General features: G+C 32.7%; 2 protein-coding genes across 2 annotated transcripts; one reads left to right on the forward strand and one right to left on the reverse strand.

The window, feature by feature from the left end:
- Positions 1 to 15841: 15841 nt before the first annotated feature.
- Positions 15842 to 17597, forward strand: LOC119668404. The gene is made up of 3 exons (XM_038077893.1): positions 15842 to 16152; positions 16228 to 16330; positions 16394 to 17597. The coding sequence occupies exons 1-3, from the start codon at positions 16025 to 16027 to the stop codon at positions 17048 to 17050; spliced, it is 888 nt and encodes a 295-aa protein (XP_037933821.1). The 5' UTR covers positions 15842 to 16024; the 3' UTR covers positions 17051 to 17597.
- On the reverse strand, positions 17124 to 17941 carry LOC119668405. Its single transcript, XM_038077894.1, has 2 exons — positions 17720 to 17941; positions 17124 to 17656 (listed from the first exon to the last, which is right to left on the reverse strand). Exons 1-2 carry the CDS (start codon positions 17849 to 17851, stop codon positions 17150 to 17152), a joined length of 639 nt encoding a protein of 212 aa, XP_037933822.1. The 5' UTR covers positions 17852 to 17941; the 3' UTR covers positions 17124 to 17149.
- Positions 17942 to 22488: the final 4547 nt, after the last annotated feature.

Consider the following 22488-nt stretch of genomic DNA (forward strand, 5'->3'; position numbering starts at 1 on the left):
TGATGAGCACACTATGCATATATATAGGAACACTATCGCGCCGCGTGGCTTAGTGGATACGAACAATAACTGTCTGCAGTTTTTAAAGATTATATATATGATAAGCACACTATGCATACTGTTATGTACTGTACCTAATTTGATACTGCTTTTAGCTAATCCGGCACTTAAGCCAGCTTAGCTTTTACACGTATATTTTCATCCGTATCTAGTCTGATACGGATTTCACTAATCCGATACATTAACAAGCTTAGTATTCACTTACGCACTCTGGCACATGAACCAGTTACGTATTTTATAAACAGATATATATATGTTAATATATATACATGTGTTTATATAATTAATTACTTATTTATTTGTTTGGTGTTATAAGTTTTCAAATTCGGCACATAAATCGACTTTGATCAAGGTTCCTTTAGGCACTTAAACCAAAGAAAACGCTTGGTTGAATTCAGAACTGGTTTTCAGAACTGGTGTCAATGCCCAAATTGTTCAGTGGCAATAAACCAGAGTTCGGAATGTGGTGCACAAAATCGCACACTGCACTGTGCCTTTGGAAATTATTTTTAAAATATGCACATCACATTTGTGGTATTAAGAAAAAAAATGCACGCACTCAAATTTGTTGTGCGATTTCAAATTTCACATCGCACAAATCGATGATTGTGCACACAGATTCGTGCACACACATTTGTGCTGTGCGACTGACTTATAAAAATGTGCACAATCAGATGTGCGAGAAAATTTTATGCTCGCACCGCACTGTGCGACAAAAAATTCTTTCTGCACACGAGTGTGTTGCTCATATTACGATTGCACAAATATGCGATTGCACAAACGTGCTTTGCCTCCCGTAGGCAATTCCAACGTCACAGATCTGGAGTAGATGCGGAAAAGCTTCTACAAAAATACCGAGAGAGCAGATCTAAACTTAAAAAGGCAATTATTAGGAGTAAGAATCAAGCTTTTCAAACTCTGATCAATGATGTAGACCAAAATGTCTGGGGCGATGGCTACAAAATAGTAATGCGTAAATTTAAGAGGTTAAGAGGCTCGGTACCTTCATGTCCTAAAATAATGGCGAATATCGTGAAACATTTGTTCCCAAAAAAGGGAGAACTTAGAATTTTAATACCGATAAACACCGATTTAAATGAGATACCCCCGGTTACAAATTCTGAAGTCATAGCCGCTTCTTCCAGAGTTAAGCCCAATAAATCTCCTGGTTTGGATGGAATCCCCAATACTGTACTGAAGAAGGCAATACAAAAACAAGCTTCTATATTTACGGATGTTTACAACAGCTGCCTACAGGAAGGAATCTTCCCTTCGTGTTGGAAAAAGCAAAGATTGGTGCTTATTCCTAAAGGTAATAAGTCCCCAGAACTGCCATCATCTTATAGACCTTTATGCTTACTAGACAATGCAGGTAAGGTCCTTGAAAGAATTATAAGTTCTAGATTAGAAAAATTCACAGAGGCAAGTCAGGGTCTATCAAATAACCAATTTGGCTTTAGACCTAAACGCTGTACTGTTGATGCTGTACTACATGTATGCAACATTGCAAAGGAAGCTACTAAGGGCGTAAGGTGGCTAGGTAGTATTAAAAAGTACTGCGCGGTAGTGACCTTAGACTTTAAAAATGCCTTCAACACTGCTGAGTGGAGTAGCATCTTAAATGCACTGATGAAAATGAGAGTCCCAGAATATTTTTTGAAAATTATTACATCATATTTTAAAGACAGATTACTCTTATATGATACAGAATCCGGACCCAAAACATATAGGATTACGGGAGGGGTCCCCCAGGGATCAGTTCTAGAGCCAATTCTTTGGAATATCATGTACGATGGTATCCTTCGAATTGAAAAGCCGGACGGAGTGCACGTAGTTGGGTATGCAGATGATATTGCAATAGTAGTGGTTGCAAAAACTCTAGACGAAGTGGCTAGGAATTGCAGCGCTACTATTGCAGCAGCTAAATCGTGGCTGCAATACAGCGGATTAGAGCTTGCTGAACATAAAACTGAGGTGCTATTAATCAGCAGTAGGAAAAAGATTGAACAACTCTCAATTAAAGTGGGTGGAGTAGATATACAATCTAGCCCCCAACTTACATATCTTGGTGTAACCTTAGATAGTAGGTTGAGTTTCAAAACTCACCTAAAACAATCGGGAGATAATGCGTCTGCAACGCATTATCTCGATTAATGCCAAACATAGGAGGTCCCAAGGACACCGCTAGAGTTCTTTTAGCATCAGTTTCCAAGTCGGTGATGCTTTATGCTGCTCCGGTGTGGGCACATGCTACAACCATTAAGTCGTATTCACGTGTAATGAAAAGTGCACATAGATTGTCAAACCTACGCATCTGCCGTGCTTACCGTACAGTATCGGACGATGCTGCGAGAGTATTGGCTGGACGCATGCCAATAGACCTTGAAGCGTTCTTGGCCAGAGACAGTTTCTTACAGCGCTCTCGTCGGCGAACGACTGAAACTGGGCAATCTCTGGCAGAGTCTTATCTAGATATAAGAGACAAATACCTTAATGAATGGCAACATAGGTGGGACCATTCCCAAAAATCAAGATGAACGCATTCGTTAATTCCAAATATAAGAGTTTGGATTAACCGAGGATCTGGAGACTTGGGATTTCAATTAACACAGTTTCTTACGGGGCATGGCCGCTTCCGTGAATACTTATACCGGTTTAGGCTAGCAAGTAACCCGTACTGCCAGTCCTGTCCAGATAAAATTGAGAGTCCTGACCACATAATTAGAGACTGTATAAGATTCGTAGATACTAGACAAAATATAGAGACACTAATTGGGGAATCCAGCCCTTCTACTATGGTAATGCATCGAAGAATGGAGCTTTTACAAGAGCATAATCTCTAGAACAATAAATACTGTTAGAGCGGACGAAATACTTAGTACACAATCGGAGTGAATGCACGCTAAGTGCTCTTCTAACCTGCCCTGTGAAGGAATACCTTAACTGGTCGTACTGCAGGGATTTTCAGGATTTTGAGTTGAGAATGTAGGGGACTTTTTAATCCGTAGGCATGTATGACTCAATTTGAGTCGTGCATAATTCGGGCATGCAAATGGTACGGGCCATTTGTATCTTTTGAAGATTTTTCCCCCAGGTCCGATACCAAAAACAAAAAAAAAAACAAACTTGCACAAATGTGCGATTTTGCGCTTGCACCCAAGGGTGGAAAAAATTACAGGAACTTCACAATTTTGTTTTAAAAAGAAAATATCAATTTTGAAAAAATTGATATTTGCGTTCGTTGGGATTGTAACTTATATTAAAAATTGCATAAATTAACAAATATTTAAAATAATTATTTTTGTTAAGTAATGTTAACTAAAAATTATAACTGTCTTAACCTTATTTGTATTTTAACTTAAAATATTAGTTTTTTGTATATTACTTACCAACTTTTGTGCATTTTTAAATGCAAATATAGTAAGTGAATTTAAAGTATTTGTTTGGAAAGTTTTGCACCAGTTTAAAAGAAATAAAAACATATTTTAGGAAGATTTTTTTATGCCCAAAAAATACGAAAGATTACGAAAGATTAGGAAAATATTTTTTTTTGAACAGGTAGCAGGATTTTAGCGCCCTTTCTACTGTGCTAAGTAAGCAGAGATATAATTTAAGTGAAAAAAATATTTCAGCAATGTTATTAATAAGATTAAATGAAAATTTATCTAAAAAAATATGTAAAAAAAATTTTATATTTTTTAATAAGAAATTAAGATATTAAATTATTAAATTATTTCAATAACTTCGTTAAATTTAAGCTGTAATTAAAGATAAAAAATTAAGTGAAATCTAATAACAAAATTAATTTATGTTGTTGTAAAAAATATTTAATTTGCTTTTTATAACCTTACTCGCACACAATGTGCTGTGCGAAATAACTTCGGCACAAACACCGAATTGGTGTGCGAGTTTTATTTCACTCCACCACATTCGTGTGAAATATGCGTTTTGTTTGTGCACACAAGATGTGGCACTTAAGATGTGCACAAAAATTTTCGCACACCACAAATGTGGTGAAATTTTATTTAGAATCGCACAACATTTGTGCGTTGTGTTTTGCATTTTTGTGCACAGCACAATGTTTTTCTGAATCCTGCAATAAACCTTCCCGTGTACAGTCATGTAACATATGACCCGAATGTCATTCGTTGCTGGACCTCTCACAGTCGCTTGATTCATAATTTTCTGGATGATGGAAGAAACAATGATTCTTTTATTGTCATAACGTTCCTTCAATATCTGCCATGCTGTTGGATAGTTTTGATTTGTTAGAGCGAGATGTGCTACTAATCCTGCCGCATCTCCAGTTAAATTATTTTTTAAATACCACATCTTCTCTACATCTGGTAATTGAGTGTTGAGTATCGTTTCTGTGAACAAGTTGTCATTCATTTATTATATATTCCGTCAAACTTTGGAATTATTATGTAAGGTAACCTAACTTGCACCTTTTCTGCAATAAGAGGCGATTGCTGCTGATTTGATGTCACCTTTGACATTATTGACACCAGTACATTTTGAACTTCTTCTTCTAGTTCAATATATTTCTGGATATCATATCCAACTTCTATTGGATTAGAATGTATTTTCCAGATTTTAGAATTGTTGGCTTCAATTTCTTGCCATAATTTGTTGATTATATCAATATTTACCTGGTAATATGACAGAGACTGTTCCTTGTCCATGCGCTTGATTCCATTGATGAGCCACAATAATGATGTGCCAGCTCATACGAACAATAACTGTTAGCAGTTTTTTTAGTTTATATACATTTAGCAGAAAATCTCTGCGTACAGAAAGTAAATTTTGTTTCAACATATAAAAAATTACTAAATAAATGAATTTTTCAAATCAATTTTATTTTTTGTTTGTACTTTGATTTGTTATTTTTATTTTAAGCTAAAACTTATTTCTAATACATTACTAGAAAAATTATAATAATTAAAAATGTAAAAAATCAGTGCTATCGGCGGCAGAAAAAGTCTGCGTACAAAACATATAAAGGGGAATTCGCGAAGTTTTAACAGTAGAACTTTGGCGTGCTTTATGTTTTACTGTCCCAGTATATCATAATACACAATCCCACGCACTTATTTTATAATTTAACGATTAAAAAGTAATTAAATTTATAATGGCAAATAAAGGAAAAGAAATTATTAACATTGGGAGCAGTATTATTATTGATCTATGGAAAAAAAGGAAAATGTATCGCGAAATTTGTCAAATCGTTAAGCGGTCACATGCTTTTATCCAAAGAGTAGTGAACAACTACAACTAAACAGGATTATTGACCTCGAAGTGGGGATCTGGGCGTCCATCTAAGCTGTCAACAAGATAAACCCGCAGCATTATTAATTCAGTGAAAGATAATCCTCGTCTAACTGGACTTCTGTTATAGAAATATATTGACCAGACATTCCAGAAGCAATTTCACGTGGATACTGTACACAAAATATTAAAAAAATACCACTACCATGGCCGGTTTACACGAAGCAAGCCGCTTATTTCCAAAGGTATTAGAATGAAACGTTTACCATTCGCAAGGGAGTATTTAAATAAGTTTCCAGAATTTTGGAAACGCATAATTTTTTCAGACGAAAGCAAATTTTGTCTCTTTATCATCAAAGGTCGAACGATTATATAGCTAATCTCGAGTACTGGCTTTAATAAGGAAGATTTATATCCAACAATAAAACACGGTAGTGGAGGAGTTATAGTGCGGGGGTGTATGGTGAGTAATAGAGTGAGAAAAATGGAATTCATTGAGTCGATAATGAATAAAGTTGCCCATTTAAATGTTTTAAAATGCAATTTAAACAGCAGTGCCAAGAAGTTGGGGTTACAGAATAATTACTTACTTCAACAAGATAACGACCCAAAGCACACGGCAGAAGTTATAAAGCTTTGGTTACTTTAAAATGTGCCCAAGCAAATCAAAACGTCATCATAATCGCCATATTTCAATCCTATAGAACATTTATAGGATTTACTGGAGCGTCGGGTACATGAATATAAAATAACCTCCAAAGAAATGCTGAAGAACGTGAGCGACTCGGAATGGGGTAAAATAAGCAACGTCGATACAAACGGTAAAATTTCGTGCCCCTCGTTGAGCGCCAATGTAGAATTCACAAGGGTTTTTATGAATGTTAGTCTTATTTCACTTCTACTGGACACGTCCTCTTTACACGTTTATCAAAAACTGACAAATTATTCACTTTTTTAGAATTTATTATTTAATCTCTATTTTATGCAGTTTCTAGAAATACAATTTACTACAATTTTTGTCCGCACTCGCGTGTACTTACGTCGAGATCGTACTTACAAGAGAGCGAATTAAACCAACGAAGTTTGCTTCAAAACCAAAAAAAAATATATTAAAATTACTTATTTTAGGTGTAACGATAAAAAGCAATAAAAAGCAAGAATAAGAACCCTTGGTTTGATTCCATATTATAGAGGGGGTTAATCATATTAATAAATTAAGACATATATTAATCGTATGATATATTAAGATAAATTATAATATATATTATTTATATAATGTAGTAATTATAACATATAATAAATAATAATATGATAATATAATAATAACAATAGATTTCAAGTGCTCCAACAGTATGTGTTAATAAAAAATAAAAATTATAAAATACACTTGATACAATTTATACAATGCTCAAACGGTTATAGTATAGTAGTATAGTAGAATAAACTTGTGTATAATAAATTTAATATTAAAAATGTAGCATCTTAGAATACTTAAATACAGTAGTTGTAAAACATATGAAAAAACAACACTGATGGTTGGTTGGTTGGTTGGTTGGTTGCAGTGGCAGGTCATAAGATAACTTCAAATGTACCTCAATTAGCGATTTTTCGCCGTTTTGTTACCACATTCCTCGTAAGAACCCTAGTATAGAAGAGTAGAGACTAAATCCATCCCACTGAATTTAATTTAATAGGTCTTTCATCTTCACCATTGAGCAGTCTGATAAATTATCACAAAAGTATTTTCCTAAGAACCTATATCTTCTGGATGCTAGAGCTGGGCATTCACAGAGAAAATGTATTATTGTTTCTTTCTTCTGCGGGTTTCTACAACTTCTGCAGTGAGAGTTATAGGGAATACGCAGTTTCTCTGCGTGAGTTCCTATGCACCAATGACCAGTAAGAACTGCAATAAGCCTTGCAGTGTTTACGCGATCTCTTTTGATCAGTTCCATGGATTTATTTTTATTATAGGTGGGCCACGTTAACCTGGAAGTTGCACACGACCTTAGTGCTTTCCATCTGTTATTGGCGAGTTGCAGAAAGTAAAGGAAGGTACTTCTTTTGATAGTCTCCAGGGTAATATAAACTGGTACCGCCAGTGACGCGTCTAGGGAGGCACCAGAGCGGGCTAAACTATCAGCTTTCTCATTCCCTACGATGTTCCTATGCGCAGGAACCCAGATGAGTGTGATATCGGCCAACCGATTTAGCTCGTCGATTGCTTCTCTACATTCTTTTACTATTTTTGATTTTGCTATAAAGGATTCAAGAGCTTTAATTGCTGCCTGACTGTCAATAAAAATAGCAACACTACATCTGTTCTCGATGTGGCTTGCAATTTGCCGACAGGCTTCTCTTATTGCTAGGATTTCAGCCTGAAAAACCGTAGCCTCATTAGGTAGCCTAAGAGAGTTATTTATATTTTTAGATGGTGCGAAGATTCCTGCTCCTGACCCACCGCTAATTTTCGAGCCATCTGTATATATTGAGATTTCGTGATTTGCTTCGAAATTTTTCATTTTCCACTTATTTCTTGAAGGGAATATTGTCTGAAAATTCCTTTCGACGTCTATACACGGATTCAGATAATCCGATGTCATCCTATACAGACAATTTGGAACTGTACCTAGAATCCGACTATGTCAATATGTTCGTTCCAACCATACGCCTGTTACTTTTAGTCTTACAGCGCTATTACAAACTATGTTTTTAATGTGAAAATCAATAGGTAGCAAATGTAGCATCACGTAATGCCTACACATGCCATCCTCTGAATTCTGTTAAGTTTGTCGATATTATAGCTCTTGTTTAGAGCCGGCCACCACACGACAGCACCATACGTGAGAATTGGGCGTACAATTGCCGTGTACATCTAGTAGGTAATATCGGGACGAATCCCCCATTTTTTGCCAAACATCCTCTTGCAAGAATAGAAAGCTACACATGCCTTCTTGATACGAAGATCGACATTGTGTTTCGAGTTTAACTTACTATCCAACAGAATTCCTAGATATTTGGCTTTCACCGATAGTTTTAATTGTTGCCCGTTTAGTGAAGGCAACCTGAAGGCTGGTATTTTGGTTTTAGTAGTAAACAGCATCATTTCAGTTTTTCCTGTGTTAATACCTCGTCCACAACCTGTGGCCCAGGTATTTATCTTAGCCAAGGCCCTTTCCATAATGTCGCTAATTATGTTAAGAAACATACCTGACACTAGAATAACCACGTCATCCGCGTACGCTACTGCTTTCACTGATGGTATTTCTTATTATTATTTTCACAGTACTGAATATTAATACACGAATACGAATACTTACCAAACAAACATATCATAAATAACAGCTTTAATGTTAATCTTTTAAAACACAGATTATAGTACAACAAAACATAGTAACAATTGCATTCTTTCCTTTCTTCATCATCGGTTGCTGGAAATTTGTTTAGCGTCTTGTAAGTGGGACCGCCTCTAACACAATGTCTCACCATCTACAAAACATTAATTTATTAATTATATACACTAGTATTTTTTAATCATAATTATTATTATTTACTTACTTTATTATTATTTCAAACAAATTTATAATTAAATCATTTTGAAATCAAATTAATTTTACTACTTTTTAACAATCAAATTTTTTGTTAAGAAATCAAAACAGAAACCAAAATTATGCTCCTTGTTGTACTCATTGTCCATAAAATTTTTGTTAAGAGTAAGTTAAGGTTCGTATTTGGAGCAAGTTAAGGTTCGTATTCGGAGCGAATAAGGAGCTTAACTTACTCAAGTTGGAAATGTTCGTACGTTTTGGGATGGTATTAGTGCAATTTCTGAGAGTGTGTTAGTTATTTTGTGTTGTGCTTCTTTAAGTTTCCGTTCTATATAAAATATTCTTTGGTCTCAGGCAGGGCATGAGTACAATTGTTGTTGTTTTCAATGCAAATTTTAAATTTGACAATGAGAAAAAATAGAGAGAGAGCCGGCGTATTTCTGCCCCGGCACTAAGAGAAAACAGTGTTGTTTAATAATAAATTTTAAAATTTGCTCCTAGCAAATTAACACTTCGTTCAATAATGTGTGTGACTGACACATAGATGGCGGCACTAATACTAAATAAATATTTTTTTTCGAAAGTGGCAACCTTTTTCGGCTTACTGTCAAAATCATATGTTGATCCGAACCATTTGTTTACAAGTTACAATGCTTTAAGTGACGCTACTTTTGAGTCTTCAAAAAAAACGAATTCAAAGCAATTCCGTGTGCTGATTTATCATTGTTTTTTAATGAAAAAAAATACTGTTAAATGCCAGGAATGGCTTGAAAAACATTATTCGGACTCTGCTCCATCAAAAAGAAGCATTTGTTATTGGTATGCCAAATTCAAACGTGGTCGTACAGACACCGATGACATTCCATCTACTAGACGGCCAAATGACGCTATTATTCCGGAAAACGTTGAAAAAACACTGAAAATCATTATGTCTGACCGTAAAGTGAAAGTGAGGGAGATTGCTGACATTCTACAGATATCAGCAGGCAGTGTACACACCATAATACACGAACATTTGGATATCTTCTTTATTTACCAATTCGATTTCGAATATTGGTGATCATGTAACATAACATAATACTATATTGATTAATTATAACATAATAATAATTATAACATAATAACATAACATAATACTATATTGTTTGATTAGTTTTTAATAAACACTATTACAAATTTTTAACTATTTCTGCTTATTGCTCTCTGCATCTCGCTATATTTATAAGGCTGCCAACTTCTCGTATTTGAGTCTATTGACGAATGTTTCGCAGCCATGAAAATTGTTTTCTACCAATACCGCGTTTGCCTTCGATGTTTCCTTGAATAATCATTTGGAGTAGCTCATATTTTGAATTTCGCATAATATGTCCCAAGTAAGCTGTTTTTCTTCTTTTTATAATTGTTAACAATTCGCGATCACACCTCATTCTTCGTAACACTTCATTATTTGTAACATGATCTGTCCATGGAATTTTGAGAATTCTCCGATAAATCCATAACTCAAATGCTTCGAGTTTGTTAATATCAACAATTTTCAAAGTCCAGGTTTCCATGGCGTATAAAAGTACCAGACATAGCATTTTACAAAACGGATTTTAGTTTTAATGTTGAGATCATGACTATTAAGCACTTTTTTGTATCTAAGAAAAGTATTTCGTGCTATTTCTATTCGGCATTTGATCTCTTTGGAACAATTCCAATTTTCATTTACATAGCATCCAAGATATTTAAAATGCTGTACTCTTTCTATACCAATATTATTAACCATTAAATTTGTGTTGCTATACATATTCTTTCGGCTTACAATCATATATTTTCTTTTATTTATATTTATTTTTAGCCCATATTGTTCGCTAGTGGTGTTAACCCTGTTTACTAGCTCTTGTAGGCCACTTAAACTGTCGGCAATAAGAACGGTGTCGTCCGCGTATCTGATGTTATTAATGAAAACGCCGTTTACCTTCACACCTTGTTGAATATCGCTAATGGATTCTTCAAATATTTTTTCTGAATACACATTGAATAACAGTGGTGACAATATGCAACCCTGTCTAACGCCTCTTGAAATGGATATCCCTTCTGTTATATCACCATCGATGTTTACATGCGCCGTTTGTTGCCAGTACAAATTTTTAATGCATCGGATTTCCTTGTCATCAATATCAATGTTTTGAAGAATTTCTATAAGTTTATCATATTTCACGTTGTCGAACGTCTTTACAGTTTTGAACTAAAACTTGAATACATAATAGTGCTTCCCGAGTTCCAAGTCCTTCCTTAACACCAAATTGTGATTTCCCCATCACTTCTTCGCATTTTTTGTATATTCTGCCGTGTATAATTTTTAGAAAAATTTTTAGAGCATGTGATATAAGGCTGATAAGTCTGTATTCACTACATTTTTTTGCATTTTTCTTCTTAGGCAGTGTTATGAAGATAGATTTTACCCAGTCGTCGGGATATTGTCCAGTATCGTGTACATAATTAAACAATTTTACTAATAGATTAGTATTTTCTTCATCAATTAATTTCAAAATTTCAGATGGAATCTCGTCTGGGCCATTTGCCTTATTGTTTTTCATCGATTGTATAGCTTTCTTGATTTCGTCTTTAGTTATGTACATTCCAGTTGGCATACTTGTAAAATAAATATCATTATTTAGTCTACTGCTATCAGAAAAAACGTTTTCAAAATATGTTTTCCAAATTCTTTTCATTTATGTCAAAAACTGTCATCACTAATGAGAAATGAAGGAGAGTTTTTTCGGTAAATTCCTGCAGTCAGTTTCAGTTTTTTGTGTAGATTGAAGTCATCATGTAGTGATTGCAATCGTTCAATTTCTTGGTATTCATTATTTACCCAAACTGTTTTTGCTGTACGAATCTTACTTCTGATGTCTCTGTTTAATTGCCAATATAGATCTAGTTGTGTATTTTTATACTGATGACATTCATTTATCAATTTCACTATATCTTCGGTCATCCAATGATTTTTTATTTCTTTCCTATATGATCCAAGAATTTCTTTCGATGAAGATGTAATCGTTGTCTTGAGTTGCTCCCATATATTATTTGGGTTCCTAGAATCAATACTACTAATGTTATGATTTATTTTATTTTTTAATGAACATTTTATGTCATCATTTCGTAGCTTTTCTAAGTTGAGTTTAAGGCTTGGTTTCTTTTTGCGATTTGATGCTAATCTTATGCAAATTTTCGCCATTTGAAGATTATGATCAGATGAAGAGCAGAAACGATAATTAATGGGGATGAAGTCTATTTGATTTCTGATTATCATGTTATCAGGAGTTTCAGATGAAGATTTTCACGTATATAGTCTACGAGGAGGTAGATTGAACATAGTATTTGAAATCTTTAATTTATATTCTTGACAGAATTGTATTAGTCGATCTTCTCTATCATTTGTTTCACCTAGTCCATACTGGCCCACAACTCCATGAACTTCTCCTCTTCCAACCTTTGCATTAAAGTCTCCTTGAATAATGTTTATTTCATGTGATTTGGTCAGTCGCATAAGTTCATTTAATTCAGCATAAAAAATTCTATTTCGTTATCACTTTTGTCAACAGTTGGTGCATATACTTGAATAATATTTATATTAAGTGGTTTGGCATTTATTTTCACCATCATGCCCTATCGGATTTGGGAATGAATCCATTGACAAATTTTGCAATATCCTTTTTCATTAGTATGCCTACTCCATTACGATGATGTTTGTTTTGGTTGCCAGAGTAATAAACCTTTGTGTTTTGAGAAAAGAATTCTCCGCAGTCGGGCCACCATGTTTCGTTTATGCCGAGTATATCAATATTATGTTTCTTCATTTCTAAAATCGTGTTAGCTAATTTTCCTGCCTCGTACAAGCTTTTAGTATTCCATGTTCCAATGTTTAAAGTTTGTTTAGTTTTACCTTCGGGGATTCTTAGCACCCTCGTATTGGAGACTGAGGGCATTGATTGTGGTTGTACTTCCATTGTTACATGATATGCTGGGATATGTACTTCAGTGGTTTCCCGTTGCCTTCTAAAGGGTTTATTGTTTTCCGTCAATACACATTTATATAGCGAGCCAAATACATTTTTCCGCTTTCAGCCATACCTCTGGTGTCAGACGCTGAAACGTTGTAGATTGCTTTTGGCTTCGATATTCACTGTTGACCTTACCGGCTTGGAGGCCCTACCAGTAGCTACGCTACCGCCGGCATCGCTCTCTAGATCATCATATCTACTAAGCTCCTTCATCGCGTCAAGATAGCAATCCTCGAAGGAGATTTGGGTATGAAAAAGGTGTTTTCCAAATGGGTGCCGCGTTTGCTCACACAACAACGAATCGATGATTCAAAGAGCTGTTTGGACATGTTTACGCGCAATAAGTCGGAGTTCTTGCGTCGGTACATCACGATGGATGAAACATGGATCCACCATTTCACTTCAGAGTCAAATCGGCAGTCTGCTGAGTGGCATGCAGCCGGTGAAAGCCGCCCAAAGCGACCAAAGACGCAGCAGTTGGCTGGCAAGGTTATGGCGTCTGTATTTTGGGATGCGCATGGAATAATATTTATCGACTATCTCCAGAGGGGGAAGACCATCAACAGCGACTATTATATAGCGTTATTGGAGCGTTGGAAAGACGAAATCGCAAAGAAACGGCCTCATATGGCGAAGAAAACAGTTTTGTTCCACCAAGACAATGCACCGTGTCACAAGTCGATGAAAACGATGGCAAAATTGAACGAATTGAGCTACGAATTGCTGCCGCACCCACCGTATTCTCCAGATCTGGCCCCTAGCGACTACTGGCTCTTCGCAGACCTCAAAAAGATACTCCGTGGTAAGAGATTAGGCTCAAATGATGAAGTAATTGCCGAAACTAACGCCTATTTTGAAGGCAAAGAAAAATCGTTTTACAAAGGCGGTATCGAAAGATTGCAAAAGCGTTGGAATGATTGTATCTTGTATCTCCCTAAAAGGGGACTATGTTGATGAATAAAAACGAATTTTGGCAAAAAATGTGTTTAATTTATTAGTCAGTCACATTATTGAACGAAGTGTTGTAAAGATGGAAATTAACACTAAATTTCCACCTACATAAACTTGCACTAAAAACAATAACAACACGAACTAAAACACATCAATACAACACAGTTTTTTATAAAACAACACACGTTATATATTTATATTTAAACTTGGAAAAAGTAGACTCACTGGTAATAAATGTTGCAAATATCTGGAATTAAATAAATTAATTGATATTTAAAATATTTATTCAAAACAATTTACCAAAACCCAAACCGCTTGCAAGTCTTAATAACACCTTAAACTAATCTGAAATGATATTGAAATGAAATATAAAAATATAATTAAATAAATGAATAATAAACTCACCTTATTTATTGTTAATTATATTTCTTATTTTTATTTTTTAAATTTGATGAATATTTGCATATTATTTATCGTAACAAACAAAATAAATAAAAACCACTACCGACCGAATGTAGTTTTAAAACACGTTTTGTAAGAATCAAAACAAAGCAGCGTTAACATAAGAAAACAAGAACTGCCAAAAATATTCGCCGTAAGAGAAGCTCAAAGAGAAGTTAAATGCACAAGCTGAGTACCGCACAAAACATAAAATAGAAAATCAGAACGGCAAAATTAAACAAGAATTACGTGAGATCAGCTGTAAATAAAAATGATACGCTACACAAAAGCTCGGTCGAGTGTGTATATAAGACGCGCATTTTACTTACGCGAACACTTTGGTTTATAATTTCAAAGGCACATACACCTTGGAAGACCAAGTCAACTAAGCTCTAGAGGCACAAAGGCATAATAACTATTAAGACACGACCGGTGGTTTCACGTCGACTGGGTTCAAAATAGTTGCTAAAAATTAAAATACATAGCGATATTTTATATGAAAAAAATATCGAAATCAAGGTATAATAACTATTAAGACACGACAGGTGGTTTCACGTCGACTGGTTCCAAAATAGTTGCTAAAATTAAAATACATAGCGATATTTTATATGAAAGAAATATCTAAATCAAGGTATAATAACTATTAAGACACGACAGGTGGTTTCACGTCGACTGTGTCCAAAATAGTTGCCAAAATTAAAATACATAAGTGTATTTTGTATGAAAGAAATATCGAAATCAATGTATAATAACTATTAAGACACGACAGGTGGTTTCACGTCGACTGTGTCCAAAATAGTTGCTAAAATTAAAATACATAAGTATATTTTATATGAAAGAAATATCGAAATCAAGGTATAATAACTATTAAGATACGACAGGTGGTTTCACGTCGACTGTGTCGAAAGTAATTTTCTGTAATACGCAAAGGAGACCGACTATAACGAAAATCTCCAAACGAAGGCATGGTTGTAGTAAAGTACTTGAACACGACAGGTGGTCTCACGCCGACAGTATATAAAGTAATTCCACAAGATCCAAAATAATCCCACTAATAAATCCCGCACTTTTTAAAGAAATTGAAATAAAACCACAACACTTTGAATATTTTGGTCACAATCCATAAATTTATTGTGACGACGCTGGTGAGACTGAACATACCTCAGCAAATAAGCAACGACTGCAAGAAAGGGTCGTTACAGTGTTACTACAATTTTAATACGTTTTGGAGATAAAAAGATAGTAAGCAACACAGCCTCTTCTTATATATCGCTAATAATATAATTATTACACTTTCCGATTTTAAAGAAAGACGTAAGTACTGTTCACAATTATTATAAGATGATAAAATAATAAATTAATATTATTACAGCCTCTATAAGTATTTTCTTGCTAGTTATTTTTGGTGGCAAATTGAAAGTGAGCATATCTAAATTTCCTTATAAATTTAGGCACAACCAAGAAATAGTAAATTTACAAAATTGGCAATACTGATGTGACACTCTGCACAACAAGCATTTTCAGCATAGCCCGATAGAGTGAATAACATGGTCTGTATAACATGGGCCTTAGCTGTTTGATTGCATTGTGAATTTGAACTTTATTGTGAACTTATATGTTATTGGGATTTTTGAGTTCCTTATTAATACTAGGTGGTTTAGCGAGATAGAATACTTCCTATTTTCTTTGTTTAATATCGCTTGAGATATGCTTTGGGGTGAGTTCACCAAGTCGGAAAGAGCTGACGCTTCACGAAAATTTATACCAGTTAATATTAAAAGACTGAAACTTAATGAAATAAAGAAGAGACCACCAAAAACAGTTGGTAGGAAAAGGTATACAAATTTCGTTTTATATGATGAACTAGTTACATATTTAATTGCTTTTTAAATCATTTTCATTTTTTTCAGTGTTAACATAAAAATGAAGAATCCGTTAGTTACACAAACAATTGAAGTCATGAAGCAAACTGAAATGCTCCAGTCTTTAATTGATACCTATTCCAATAAATCGGTAAGTTTCGTATAGTGTTAGCATTTTTAATAATGATTATAACGAATATGTTCTAAATTGTAGGGGTCGCCGAATGATCTCAGTCCATGTCAAATGATACCAGAAGTAGATTTTCCCCCTGAAAATTCTGCCGATTTCATTATCAATGATGAAAAGTTTGCAAAACCTACTTTCTTTATTCCACCTAAAGAAAATTGCTTTGCGCTCAGTTTGCCAACGCATTATCCGGAAATTAATACTGAAGTATGTCAAGCATTAATTCGGAAGGCGGTATGTGGTCAATTACGTGCAACAGGTTTCACGGATTCGGTGGATTCCGCTATTACTTTGTTTTCAGACGCAGCTGTAGAATTTTTGCGTATTTTATTAACAGAGATTGGTGCGGTTTGTTCTCACAATCATGTCATTACAATCCAACGAGTACCTGATATTGCATTATTGGAAAAATCTTATTATTCAATAACATCAAATTCATTAACACAACTGTATCATTATTTTAAACAAGTAATTGCAAAAAATCGTATAGAAATCGCGGAATATAATGGAGTACGTTTAGAATATGATAAATTAATGAAAGACAGTTTAACTATTGTAAAACACGAATGCCAACTTACAGACGGTATAGAAAATGCAGATCACGGCTATAGATACATATCCACTGCCAAACAACAAACTGACGTGAGCACGCGTAGCTCACAAATAGTGGAGGGCATAGTTTAAACGCACTCATTTGAATAATTCTAATTCCAAATAAACCCATAAACCACACACAAATTAAATAAAATAAAACAAATCCAATGAATTAAAATCTATTTGCAGTTATTTATTTTTTTGTTTGAAACTAATTTTCGACACATTCCAACAGTTCCTCCGCCGTAAATCCTTGTATTCATTTTGTGGACCTATTAATTTAAAGGTCCCTTTATTATTTAATTTGTACCGAAAGAAATTCCGAGGGTGAAGCCGTTTCCTTGACCATAACGATAAGTCATTTGAATTTAATATAGATTGAGCATTGACAGATGCAGATTCGAACTTAGTTTCCAGATTCATTTCAAAGTCATTACACCCACTACTTTTGAAAATTGTTCGTTTGATGTTTTGTTCAAATTCCTCATATGTTTTAACGTAATTATTAGCATTCTGTAGAAGTGTAGTGTCACTTTCGAAATATTTTGGGGCAGCAAGTGGTGCAGACTCTCCCTGGTAAAACTCATTTTCTTTTATAATTCTGTAAGATAATCTTTCATGAACGAAATGCATTAAATATTTTGGAAACATTAGATCTTGATCTTTCTCATTTTCACAGAGAAAACGATGTGATTTCTGTAACAAAGCTGCTGTGACATCAAAAATTCAATGTACTTAAATAACAGTAGAAAATCTTACGTTTCCCCAAAATAGATGTTTACTTTTTGTATTATTTAATTCTTGTGTAAAATAACATTCATTTAGAAGTGAGTAGTCAACCGATTCCAGTAAGTTTTGTAAATTACTACCAGAGTCACTTGAATTATTCATTATATACAATGTGCGTCAAGTTAGCGTCGGCGATAATTCCGAAATGGAAATGCAACAATTTTTCCCGCATGAAAAATGACCTGAGATTAGATAGCAACGACGCTGAAGGGACCAAGCCGGAATTTGAACACGAAATTTTTCTAAGTTTATTAACTTGTCAAAGTTAGCCAAATTTAAGCTTTTTCACCAAGTAAGAAATATGATTTAGATAGAAAATTCAATTATCTTTCATTTGGTATATACCTCATAACTGTATGTTGCGTAATAGCTGAGATATTCAAAAAATAAAAATATCAAATTTTTTGAAAAAATTGACTTTTTTTACTTAAAAAATTAATTAAAAACCAACCACAAACGGGACTGACATGCACGAATATTCACCTGAAAGGTAATAAAACAAGCTTTCAATTAAAGTAAAAATCAGAAAAATCGTATATACAAAATTTGAGCAAAATCGTATTAAATTTCGATATCAAAACTGCTTAAATATCATCCAAATCAAAAAAGTAATAATGCCAAATGTTCAGAAATACATCACAAAACACAATTTTAAAACTTCAATTAGATATTTTAATTTTATCATAAAATATTGATAAAAAAAATAGCATTTTTTTTAGCTTACTTTACTGTAATCATTATATCCGCGTGTGCAACGGCAACGCATTGGAATTCATTTTTCTTCAAAGACAACAAAATTTCCTTTTAAAAACCTTAAAAATAAAAATCGTACATACACTTTTTTCACAATTATTTTTTAAAAACTGTTCATTTTTTACCTAAAATCCAATTATTTGAAAAATAACCTGCACACTCATAGCGCCAAATGCGGAGCAAACTCAAGGCAGGCGTGCCAGCGCCATCTAAATTTCAAGTATCAATAAGATGTTTGTATTTTTTTACGCAAGTATTGCGAATAAATGAATTAATGAATATTTGAATAGAAAAAGCGACTTTCATATCTAAAAATATTAAATAAATAAATTAATTAATTAATTAAATAAATTAATTAAATCGTGTTCCAATTGAACACGAAAACCATATAAGACAATAAATCACACTTTCAATTGCAACATAAATCAGAAAGATTGATTTCGTCTTTACCCCAGGAAATTTACTCACACATGAATTTTATTATTTCTTTTAAAACATTTGTTTTTAAAAAAGTAAAGATGAGAAATGTTAAGATATATATTATAAAGCATACTTGTAAAATATCAACAAAATATTCTAATTATATCATAGAAATTTCATTAAAAATAAAGGATTTTTTTATAGTATGCATTTATATATCGAAATAAATGTTTGTGCACGAACGGTACCAAAAGCATCTATACATCTCCATAAAGATGAAGAAATTTCCTTTTTAACAAACTAAAAATCGTCAAATTTGTATGCACAACTTTTTTATAATTATATTTTAAAAATTTCTCTTGTTTTTACCAAAAATTCAATATATTTAAATAAGTAACTTCAATCATAGCGCTAAAAGCGGAGAAAATTCAAAGTAGATGGAATAGTAAGATCTAAATTTTGATTCTAACAAAAACACTTATCAGTGTTACAAACCATTTTTTTTGGAAATGCTTGATATCAAAGAATACCTTACAAGAACGGCAACTCCATTGTGAACTAAAATTTGTTTTTTCGCACAACAACAATTTGCCGTAGAGCTCTTGAAAGAGTTAGTGAAAAGTGCACTAACACCAGCTGAAATTACTGAAATTTTTCACCTTTTCACCTTTTTCCGATGCTTCGAGCACGGTTGCCACTTATGGTACTTTAGTACCAAAATTGGTACTTTTTTTTCCGTTTGGTACTCTGGTACTCATGTTCAAAAAATGGTACATTTTCGGCGACCCAACTTTATTGTGGATATTTTTGTACATTTTATATAAATTGTATTTTCTTATAAAAAGACAATAGAAAAATTTTGGACCTTTTTTTACAGAAATGGTACCTTTTTAAACCAATTTCGGTACAGAAAAAAATTTTCAAGTGGCAACCGTGGCTTCGAGTACTTTTGAGAACAGAATATTTCGAAAAGTTTACCACGAAGAGTATAAGAAAGAGTGTGGTTTTGTTTTTTGGTTTTGATTTTTTGAGAGTAATATAAAAATTCGTTGCGCCAAATCATACAAAATTTACCGCGCAAATATTTAACAAAAAGTAGTTAAAATTGAAAGTAGTAGCATATTGTGTTATTACTGTATAAAAAATAATAAATTGTGACAATAAAGATCAGTATTTATATAAAAAGATGGGGAAAAAATGTATTAAAGGTTGTAAAGAGTTTAAATCCCTTTATAAATTCCCGGACAACAATGAGGAACGAAGGTAAACTTTGCATTTCAGTTTTACGTAAATTTGTGGCATAAGTGTTTTGCATAATTGTTTAACAGTATATGTGGAATACAGTAAATGTGGAATAACAAATATGGATGTGTTAATTTAAATATTTGTAAGTAGTAATTCATGTTCGTAATGATAAAGCAATAAAATTATAAAAATTTATAATAAAAACACTGATTTTTTGCGAATAACGTTTCCAGATTTTTTTTTTAATATTATTGAAAATATTAATTTCAATCAAATTATATTTAAAATTATTATATAAAAAAAATCGTTATAAAAATGTTTTTTATATTTCTTGTAGTTCTTATCCTGTACCAGCAAATAAAAATTGAATATGAATCTTACTGATCATAAATGTTAAGTAATCTACAAAATAGATGTTTAAATGTATTGTATTTTCAATGGCATGTATTTATTGAAATTTAATTGTATGTCGTATGTAAAAAGTAAATAATTGTTTTTTAGCATAGCAATTTGTGTGAAAATTATTGAAACGTCTGCAAAGACAAAACTAACTTTGTGTTATTATTTGTAGTTAAATATGTTTATTTTTTATTGTTGATCCTTTTTATGTAACTACTCAAATATACTTGTTTTTCTTTATAATTAATTTTTATTTTTGTATTTCATTTAATTCTGATAATTATTTACCAAATTAGAACAGAATGGATGAAGCGCTTAGGAGTAGTTGGGCAAACTAAATATATGTTTGCCTGTAACAATCATTTTTCTGCCGAAATGATGTGTTCTGCACGAATTTCTAAATGCGCAATCTCGGACGTTAATTTAGATTTAAGTTATATTAGTAATTTAAATAAAAATGTAATTAACAACGAAAGTAATGTGGAAAATGAAAAGCAAAATCACCTCTCTAGCATAGGAGTTAGTAAAACCTTTGCAGAGAAACACAATTTATCATGGATCACTTAAGTGCTGCCGTATAAAAAAGTGAATTGGTAGTAGCTTCAATCTTTGTTATTAATTTCACATCAAAACGGTATTTAATGCTATTATATCAAAATTGTTTTTGAAATAATGTTTTACACGCTCAAAAAATATATAAGAAAATATAACTCACTAAATAAGAAATATTCAAAACTGTTCTTTTTATTTAATTAAAATGTTTATATACTATAAAATTCATATGAAAAAAGCAACAAAAATTAATTTACTGAATATATATTACATGATTAAGTAAACTAAACTGATTTAAATTAATTGATTTAAATTATTATATATTAATTTATATATTTATTTATCATATATTATTTGTTACAATATATATTTTGTTTACGTAATGTGATATTATTAACCAAATAAGGAAGCATAAGTTTTTTATATTACTAAAAAGTTAATATATGATTAGCAAGTAGCAGCAAATTATTATACTGCAACCCCAAAAAGAGAGCAATTTGATGTTATCGTGGTAAGATCACATATATTTAATACGTGTGCCAAAATGTTATAAAAAATAAGTTTTCAAAAGCAATTTCAAATGCACTCTCACGAAGTGGGCGGAGTTTCCGTTCTTGTAAAGATATTCTTTGCTTGATATGTTTAGAATCTGTCAATGTTTATGCAAAAAAATTTCAGTGGCGGAATATAAAAAAGGGAAAGCAATTTTATAACACTATAGAACACTATTTCTAAACTCTTGATACAAAAAACGTATTAAACATATAATTAATTGAAAAAAAAAATTAGGAAAATAAATAAATAGATAAAATAAAAATAAAACTTATTTAGTGAACTATAGGTTAGGTTAGGTTAAACCGGCGATCCCAGGGGGATCCACTTAGGCCCATAGGCCCATTGTGATACCGTATTATTTAGAACCCATGGGCTAAAACCATCCAGAACCTTTAACAAAGCTTATGATGCTACATTAAAATATCTTTTTAATAAGATACGGATGAGCAAAATCGGTTAAAAACTATGCGCAAAACACAATAATTAGTTCAGCGACTGTGCTCTGTTTTCTATTTCATACCTTTTAGCTGGCATGCACAATGCTATAGCAAATGTTTACAAGAAACGGAAGAAACATAAATAAAAAATAAAAATAATACATTTCTACTTAATAATTTATATAAATATTTAAGTAGAATTGAAAAAGTAGTCAAAACAAGAATTTTTTCGTAAGCAAAGAGAAAATGGTCGTACAGGGAGTATGACTGAAGTTAATATCCTTTTAGCAAACGAAGCAATAGCGGCTAAAAATTCCATTGATTTTAATTGGAATAAATTCGATGAAGAAATTGCCTCAAAATGGAAGCTTAATCTTT

The sequence above is a fragment of the Teleopsis dalmanni genome, chromosome 1 (assembly GCF_002237135.1).
Source record: "Teleopsis dalmanni isolate 2A chromosome 1, ASM223713v2, whole genome shotgun sequence".
In the NCBI taxonomy this organism is placed as follows: domain Eukaryota; kingdom Metazoa; phylum Arthropoda; class Insecta; order Diptera; family Diopsidae; genus Teleopsis; species Teleopsis dalmanni.